This window comes from Ctenopharyngodon idella, chromosome 2 (assembly GCF_019924925.1).
Source record: "Ctenopharyngodon idella isolate HZGC_01 chromosome 2, HZGC01, whole genome shotgun sequence".
Lineage (NCBI taxonomy): Eukaryota > Metazoa > Chordata > Actinopteri > Cypriniformes > Xenocyprididae > Ctenopharyngodon > Ctenopharyngodon idella.
This window is the reverse complement of record NC_067221.1, coordinates 13,709,710-13,719,412: the sequence shown is the minus strand read 5'-3', so window position 1 is coordinate 13,719,412 and position 9,703 is coordinate 13,709,710. Positions and strand designations below refer to the sequence as shown.

The window sequence follows — 9,703 nt, the reverse complement described above, 5'->3', positions numbered from 1 at the left end:
TAACTTATAGCATTATCTAAACCTATCTGAATATGTTACAGTTTAAAATTAAATCAACTTTGTTCTTAAGGGGGCCATCTTCCTCCATGATCATAAAGGATTAGATAACGGGCACGTAAAGTTAATTATAAGGAAAGGCCCGATAGACTTCAACAGAAGTGAAACTTCAAAGAAATATGAACTTTACAGTGGAGCCAATAAATGGGCGGTACTAGTGAAGCTGACCCCGCCCCTTCTCTTAACCACTCCCACATATCTGATTGATGCTACTCTCAAGACAGCGGCATTGAGATTTTGGCGACAGTGTTAGAGACTGAAAGATGTGTAGCGCCTGAAAAATATGCTGTCCTCAAAGCACACGATGTTTCTGTTTGCAGGGGTAAAATCTAACTGAGGTCTAGCGAAAGCATCGGTGGAATCCACGGATTGTACAAAAGCACGAGCGATCCGCGAGACGAGATTTGCACGCGCTGCTGTAGGAGATCAGCGGACGGCTGTCTGAGATCTATTCAACAACATTTCTTTGTTTCTCCGTGTAATTCCGGTTTTCTTTCGTCTTTAATATGGCGAGCGATTCTCCGGCTCGGAGTCTGGATGAGATAGACCTCTCCTCGTTGAGGGTAAGTTATGTGTCCTTTATTGAAGATGCTCATTGATGTGTTTTGGTGTTGCAGTTGCGCCGTAATGGCAGGTGCAACAATCACTACAATAGTAGAAATTGTATGAAATAAAATTAACGGCTTAATGAACAGCATCAAGGCGTTTTATTTCGGATCAGAAGCGTTTTCCTTTCTTGTTCAGTCGGTAAGGAGCTGTGCTCGACGGCTGCATCAGATCAAATAACTGTTTTGTGAAACTTGTTACAGATTATTGCAGAAAACGTCAGTGAACTGATCCGGTTGATATAATAACACCCCGATGATCATGATACCGCAGTCTAATGAAGCCTATATGCAGGCATTTCTTTGGCATTGTTTGTGTATTGTACATGTTGTACTAGTCTGTCCTAGTAAAGTAGCCCTACACGCATGCCTGATTCTCCGATTTGTTATATCAGGACTTTTATGAATTAATGAAAAATAAGAATATCCGAGATGAGGAAAGGGAAATTTGTTCCAGAAGTCTAGTTCAAAACACCAAGTTCTGAAGGCTTTGTTGATTTATTACATTTTGAAGCGAACATTTATTGCAATAATCAGTACTAGAATATTTTCTCTGCACATTGAATACATAGGCAGTATGAGTAAAGCGTAGTCATTATTTTCCTAAAAGTTTAACAACACGTTTCCCAGTTTTTTTTTTTTTTAAACAAACATCAAATATGAGTCATGAACATCAAGATTTTTGGGGAGGTTTTGTAGATTTTTTTTTTTTAAATAAACCATTTGACCTGAATAAAACATGCCTTTTCATAAAAAGGTCAAAATATTCTTGTCACATGACAACAAAATGGCTTCCTGCATGTTGGTTATGGCACACTGACTTTGAAATATGAATTAACTTTGAAACAAAATTAATTCAATGCTTCAGTTTTTTTTCTGGACTATTACACTACCCAGACATTTTTTACTGTATCCCACAAAAACGTCACAAGTGATTTAATTCTAGTTCAGAAATTGAAAACGCATTCATCACAGCAGAGCAATTGCGTGTTTGAATTCATTGTAATTCAAAATCAATTCAATCGCATTGTAATTGTATTTAATAATGGTTCAATTTAGTAATAGACAAGAAAAGAAAAGAAAAAGCAGCACGTAATTTACCAATTTCTGTTCTTTTATTCAACTGTTTATTCAATGGAAACAAAATTGAACTTGCTGTGTGTTGCAGGATCTATCTGTGTCCACCCGGGAAACTGTGTGCCATATGCATGGCTTGATAAATGCTCAAATCCTTCTAATGCTACCAAATTACTCACAGCATGTTTTCCTGTGACTTCTGAGTGGATAAACTGGGTTACTTCGTAACAAGGCTTCGTTTTTATGCGTCACTCCTCGGATTATAAAAACTGTGTCAGTCTGTCTAATTAGTGTGAGCGTGTACATGTTTTGTCCTGTAGCTCAACTGGTAGAACATGCCACCAGCACGGCCTACTGTAGGTCATGGGTTTGGTTCCCAAAGGAAGGGAACACTCATCGAGATAAATGCACTGTCATTCTTATTGGACATCCACATCTGCTAAATACATACAATTAAGGCTACGTTTACACAAACTGTAGTTTTTCCATTGCATTTTTTGCATACAGACGACGGCACCGTCAAAACGATTTCCGTTTACACAGATCTGCGAAAACGACTAAAACGCAGTATTATGCATGCCAGGCCAGTAGTTGGCGACGTCACTTTGTAAAGAAACACTACCCGTCTATACGCTGAACACGTAATAGGCATGCGCAAGACATCACCGTTTTCAAAAATTTGCGTTTTTGTAGTATACACAGAGACGATAATGCTATCCTTTTCAAAGGTTTGCACTTTAAAACCCGTTTTCAAAAGTTTGCATTTTCAGGACCCCAAAACGCCTTTGTCGTGTAAATGAACGTCCAAAACGCATACGTTTTATGCTCTTAGTGTGAAAATATGTATATATTGCATGACGAATGTGTGGGATAAGTAAATTGGGCAAGATATAAGTGAACAGGCAATTTAAGGATGCCCATATGGCGAGGCACAGTTTCACAGCAGTCATAAACCAATTACCTTGTGTGCTGTAGGATCTAATGGGCTAAAGGGATGCCCATGAAGTGCTCTCCTTTCTCTGCTCGCGAGGCTAAGTAGCGCGTGGGATGGAAAGATTACTGCAGATAGCCCTTTGAGTGCATTTGATTTGGCCATCCATTGTGTCTGGTGCATTAGCTTCACCTTCACTGCCTTCTCACACACGGATCTGTTTGCACGTACATGCTTTGACACTACAGATCACATGGCGCCCCAGATGCCATTCACATTTTGAATGGGATTTGGTTAAGTGTTAATGTCTGTTTGATACTAGCCCTGCACTCTGCCCTTCACTGAAACCAGGTGAGCTCCTCACTTTTCACACCATCCTATGGAAGAATTAAGTTTTAAATATTGCTCACGTCACTTCCTGACTGTCACTTCTGACTGTCACTTTCCATCGGGTGAAGCAAATGCAGATTGCTTTTAAAAACATGCCTGATGCTTTGTCTTGGTTTGTCTTTAGACAAAACAGACATTCAGGTGCTGATGCAACCTTATTTTAGCTGTCTGTCCAGAACCCTCGCTAGATGTTTGTTTATAAAATGTAAGACGTTCACCTGGGAATCAATCCTTTGCTTTTAAATTTAAATACAGTCCATTGAGTGTGCTTTTCTCATGTTGTTGAGTGTGTTGTGTTTGAGCGAGAAGGGAAATAGGTCACCCAGAAGCAGAGCGCTGACATGTGCAGTAGTGGGGAAACATTTCAGTGCAGCACATGCTCAGATGGGCCATTCATAAACTCTCTCTCTGGCACAGAAGCGGAGGTCTGTGTCCCACATACATGGGAGCGATGTTTGGCATCACCTGGTCAGCCTCACCTAGTCCTGAGGGACGACATCTGAAAATGAGCTTCTGTGCTCTGACCACAAACCTTGAAATGAGATCCATGCCCTTTCTGTTTGTTGCCTGGCCATTTTTAGCTCCGAACACAAGTAGCGAGGACCTTGGTTTGTCGAAGGGGTCGTGTATCGCATGGCGCCTGTGTTATTAGGTTTGGTTTTGACGCGGGTCATCAGAATGACCTTCGTTCTCCCATATTAATGAGGTGGTGTTTTTCTCGACACAAAGTTTTTTTTTTTTTTTTTTTTTTTTTTTCTTTATCGTGGGTTTGACGGGCCTGAGGGTTTAGAAAGAGGTTCTGTTCAGTCAGGCGTATCTAGACTCAAGGTTAAGGTCTTTTAAACAGGGTGGGTGTTATTTTATACAGGATATTGGTTATTTTTAAAAAAAATACATATATAATTCAATTCATACATTGGGGGGTGGGCTTAAGGTCAATAACTCTGTTACAATATCAGATAATTTGACCTTTTTGGTCAGACTGGTTGTAAAATGTCATGTTTTGCAAATCCTTAACTTAATTATATTTATAAATTGATAACTCATGATATTTGTAAAAAATTGTTTCACCTTGAAAAAAGTGAGGTCAGTAAGAGTTTTTTTATTTTTATGAAAGTAATACTTTTACTAAGCAAGAATGCGTTAAATTGAAAGTGACTGTAAAAACTTTTACATTTTGTTACAAAAGATGTATTTCAAATAAATGCTGTTCTTTTGAACTTTCTATTCAAAGAATCCTAAATTCCACATAAATACTAAGCAGCACAACTGTTTTCAACATCGATAATAAGAAATGTTTCATGAGCAGCAAATCAGCATATTAGGATTTCTGAAGGATCATGTGACACTGAAGACTAGAGTAATGATGCTTAATCCTTATCACAGGATTAAATTTCATTTTAAAATGTATTAAAATAGACAACAGTTATAAATTTTAATATGACTATTACTGTTTTTTTTTTTTTTTACTGTATTATTGATCTAATAAATTATCATTTCAACTTTCTTCAAAAACATTAAAAAAATGTTTTTTTCAAATTTTTGAAGGGTTGTGTTTAAAAAATGATTATGAAAATAATGATTAAGGTGGTGTTCAATTGAAATTCAAAATCATATTAAACCAACATAACACACATTTCTAAGAACTTGCCACGTTTTTTATATACAGATATTTTTCCTTTTCTTTATAGTGGACACTCTTATGTCACAGACCCATTTATGATGAAATGGCTTGACTGTGGGGCTTTTTTTTTTTTATTGTTTGGAGTTAGGCCTTAAGATCCTGCTTTTCATTCACACATCCTCTCAGTTTGAGTCTCTGTGTGCTTTCCTTTCATTCAGCAGCTCGGTGGGTTGAAGGATATAGTTCTGGGCCTGGCACTGTAAGGGCCAGGTGGTGCACCGTCTGCTTCCCCCTCAAATGACTTCCGTACACTCTGCTCTCTATGTGCAAAAGTGTAGGAAAGATGAGGAGATCATACCTGTGCTCCTCACAGAGCAGCAGTGACAGAAGAATCTGCGGGTGACAGCATGGGGTCTGGCATCCACCCTGGGTGTGCGGCTGTGCTGTTTTGAGCGCCTCTGTGTTGTTAGTCACTTGCTGTCACACCCTGCCATTCCAGCTGCATTCCATTCTATGCCATTTAGCCTGAGGATGTCTTGTACAACATTATTTTTATATACATGGCACACCAAGAACATTTTTTTTGCATAGTTGCTGATGATGGGCTGAACTGCCAGTTCTAGCAAAGCCACATCGAGACACTTAAACTGAGGGGTGGGAGAGCTGTTTCACCCCTGGCACGGGATGCTAGTGCTGTAGTTGAAAGTGCTTGTGGGTTTTTGGGTTTTGTGTCTGCAGTTAGCCCGTGCCCCGCAGCGTTCGCTGTTCTGAATCTCCTCTCCCATCCTCCATCTCTCCGTCACTCTGCCCTACAGCAGACGTCCGCTGACCCATTTCCTGTCTGTACACAGAAGAGCAAATGTGGACTTTCATTTAGTTTCAGTTAGCTAGAAGTATATCCTTTTTAAGGTATGTTTAATAGACTGGAACATCTGTTTAAAATGGTCTGTTTACACCTGGAATTAAGATTAATCTCAGGTGATTGCAAGTCGAGACTCTTTGTTTACATCTGGTAGTCACATGAGTCTCAAACTTGTCTTCTGTGACTGACTGTGTTCCTGTGCACGTCACTTACTACATTCTGTTGTTACAAAAGCATTGTTGAATTTTAATTTAAGTGCAAATGTGTTGTTTCAGTCAGAATACTCATTTATCTCATTTTAATCTAGCTCCTCTTATTGGATGTTCTTCACATCACTTGTTGACTGTTAACAAGTGAAAAGTACTCATTTTCAAATTTGCTTGAGGGAAAATTTTTTAAAAATGTACATGAGTATTATATGTGAAAAGTACTGATTGATTTATTTAAGTACTGCTTGTGTTCATTGGGATTGGCAGCATAGGATGTTAGCACAAATAGATGCCTGCCTCCTTTGATTGGGAGCGAGCTTTGGCGATCGAGATGGTATCTCAGAGCCAAAGGTTTATGTTATCACTGTGGTATTGATCAGCGGTTCAGCGGACTTCGCTCTCTCGGGGTGCCGTGTATTGATGTCGGAACCGTCTTCTTCATTTGCCTTCTACATGACTCATTGGCCTGTGAAGGCTGAAACATGGCTTGATCCTCCTACCCCTCCACAGATGGCATTATTATATGGTGTGTCAGATGTTTGGAAGTGAGAAACGAGTCCTGAGACCTGAGGGCTAGTTGTGCATTAATCAGGTGCTTTACAAAGGAATCATTAAAAACTTGCAAAATTTAATTGCTCTGTTTTCAAGGTGTGTGGTAACTTTCTCTGGAATTTCAGATTTTGCATATAGTGGCAAACCTTCCATCACTTGCAATTTTTGTTTGATTTTTTTTTTTTAACCTTAGAGATTGAAAGTCCATTCCACCAAAACTCTGACACCGTGTCTACACCGGACATGAGTGGCGTGATGTGATGCGGCAAAAGACCATGGAACCCATTATAATCAGTGTCTACACTGGATGCGGCGCAACGCGAGCGACAATTCTCCAACAGTAAACTGATGCCTCAGTCTATTTATGACGTACTGACACAAAGGACAAATGCTTCACAGCGGGCACTTTGTCGCGTCCAGTGTAGACAACTTTTAGCTGTTGCGACGCAAGCAACAACGTTCGCACCCAGTGTAGACATGGTGTGATGCATCAAAAAGTTTATAAAGATGTTGTAAAGGCAATGAATTCATATGAATCAGATGGTTTAAAGGGACATAATTGCTTTTTTATGACAAACAGATTTAATTCAGGGTATTATTCACAATGATCTATGGACCACATCACATTTACAATGTTTTTGATTACCTTTTTGAACTGTCAAATTTTTAGAGGTATAAACTTTCAGTGGAGGGATAGAAATCACTTAAGTTTAATTAAAAATATTTTCATTTGTGTTTAGAAGATTAGCTTCAGTCTTATGGGTTTGGAACACCATGAAGGCGAGTACATGACAGAATTTTTATTTTTGGGTGGACTAACCCTTTATTTGGTTTGCATCCATAAAATTGTAAGTAAAAGGGAATTATTAAATGACAAGAAGTATTAAATCCACTGGATTAATCAAATAATAAACATTACCAAAACTGAATGTTCCCAAAAAATGTGCCTGGGCCTGAGCTTTTTTCTTGCGGCATATCAAATATGGATGTAGACAGATAGATTTGTGTGTGTGGCAGAGGAAGTCAGGAATTATGAAATGTTTAGAGAAAACAACGGCTATTGTAATCCAGAGCCAGAGTCAAGCAGACTGATCATCCAGAAAATGAAGAGGAAAAGAGGGAGATTGTGGACACCCCGAACACTTGCTCTGAATGTTTAAAATCAGCTGCACCCCTTCCCTATAAACTCCACGGACGTATGTTGCTTTAAAGAGATGGTGCACACAACAATGAATACTGTCATCATTTACTCACCCACGTTGTTCCAAACCTGTATGACTTATGACTTATGACCTGTATGACGCTAAATACAGGTGTAAACGGGGTCGAAAACTTTTTGAGTTTGTCCAATTTTGACTACTTCCAGAGGTAGTCGAAAACGCATTCGACCGGATTGTTTTCGTAATGTAGACGCTCATGTGGTTGAATGTGTTTGAACGGCCTAGTAAAGACCGCCTACTCTCCGCCTGCTGAACTAACACGTAAACATTATGGGAAGCGTGCTAGATAGACGGGATTTAAACTTTGTCGACTAAAGACCAAAGTCTGGTTTGATGATGATGAACGTATCAAGCACAATGTTCTTTCACCATTCCTGATTTTTAACACGCACTCACCGCATTTGGCGTGGTCTTGCGGCTGTCAGAGCAGAAACGAAAGCTCTCAGTATGTTTTGCCGTCAGCTCCGGGCGTGTTTGTGTAAATTACGTGAGCTTATTTTGTCCATTAGGTCAAATGAAAAAAAAAAAAAAAAATCACACAGACCCTTCCCTCGAAGAAATCAGGACAGAAGTAGTTGAAAGTGGATGAAAGAGACAGATTAAAATACCAGGTGTAAATGGGTATGTGTCTCTCTCATCTCATCTGATCCCATTGACTAAAACGCATCTTAATACCAGGTGTAAACAGGGCCTTTCTTTTGTGGCATGAGAATTTTTTTTTTTTTTTTTTTTTCTGAAGACTGTGTTGGTCACTCCTCTCTGTGCAATGGGAACGAACTGAAGCTTTCAAGCTTAAATAAGTAAATAAATAAAATAAATAAAAATAAATAGTGGTCCACAACTCATGCACTGTATTCAAAATCTGACAGACTGAAATTATTTATTGAAAATCTTCCCTCCCAGTAAGCAGTTAATCCACGATCATTGATTCAGTAAGTCAACTCAGAAATAGAATAGTTTGATTTGTCAAATTCATTTTCAGATTTTTGTGAACTGAGTGATTCTTTGGAAATATCCAACAGTGAACTGAATGATTCATTGAATCAAACCTCACTATTTACTAATAGGATTTTAATGAATAACAGTGTTTGGATGTTGCAGAAGCGGCAGTTACAAGGGGAAAAAGTATGCAAATTTGCATAGGCTAATATTTAACTATAGCGGTTACTACTGGTTTTCCTTGAGTTGCATCAACTGTATACATTAGTTTCTGTTTTGCCTCTGCCTCTATAAATAAACACCTTTCAGGCTGTCTTTTCCTTCCACTCAGCATAGTGCTGCTATGTTGGTTTTCTGTCAGGCAGGTCAGTCTGACGGTGGGAACCATAACACGGTATTCTGCTCATGTTTGCTTGAACAACAGAAACCTGAGTGATGTGCAAGGTTGTTAACTCCTCTCTGCCCATCACACTCTCACTGACAGTTTGCACGCTGACCCTCATTTTCAGATGAACCAAGACAAGAAGGTATTCAAGGGAAATGTGCATCCTTCCTCTCCGAGAAACAAGAAAGAAGGAGAAATAAAGAGCGAAACACATTTCCATAGACACAATGACTGACATGTCTGCTGATGCAGCCTGAGAAAAGGGCCGTCCTGCCAGTCTTGTCAGACAAAGAACAGGCCCAGCATGAGATGACTGAGGTGAAGGAGAGGGGGAAAGAGCCATGAGAACTCTGTGAAGAGAAGAAGGGCTGAGTAAGGAAAATATTCAAGATACCAGCTGTAGAATGAAACAAACCACAATAGACTAATCGGACAGAGATGTGTTTTTTAGCGTTCACCTGTATTTGACTGATATATACACACAACAGTATAATTGTGAATTATTACAATTTAAAATAACTGTTTTCCATTTCGGTAAATGTTATTTAATGCTTTTTTTTGTCGTACTGTACATCAAAAAGCTGACACAAATGTTTCCATTTAAAATATTTATAAAAATATATACGTTGGTTGCCATTTAAAACATTTGAATTTAGTTAGTTTACACTGGATTGCTGTTCTTTGACATTAAACATTAATTCTTGGTCGGTCATGGCGAGTTGTCATCTAGATTAAGAGAAAGTCATGTGTGCGGGTCTGAGAGCTTGAAGTGGGTTAGTGCTCACCCCTGCTTGGTCTACTCATCCTCAGCGGTCACTGTCATGTGATCACAGCTGACTTCCCCCATGCCTT

The 9,703-nt window shown here is 39.1% G+C and overlaps 1 protein-coding gene across 7 annotated transcripts in view; it reads left to right on the top strand.

The window, feature by feature from the left end:
* Positions 1–242: 242 nt before the first annotated feature.
* Positions 243–9,703, top strand: part of tnika (TRAF2 and NCK interacting kinase a) — a 92,254-nt gene continuing 82,793 nt past the window's right edge. For 3 of the 7 annotated variants that reach the window (XM_051911899.1, XM_051911889.1, XM_051911867.1), the window contains exon 1: positions 245–620. In XM_051911899.1, the coding sequence (XP_051767859.1) occupies positions 564–620 (57 nt within the window). In that variant the 5' untranslated portion in view covers positions 245–563. Of the gene's footprint in view, positions 621–9,703 lie in introns of all 7 variants that reach the window. The other 4 variants (XM_051911852.1, XM_051911847.1, XM_051911858.1 and 1 more) reach the window with 2 other exon arrangements.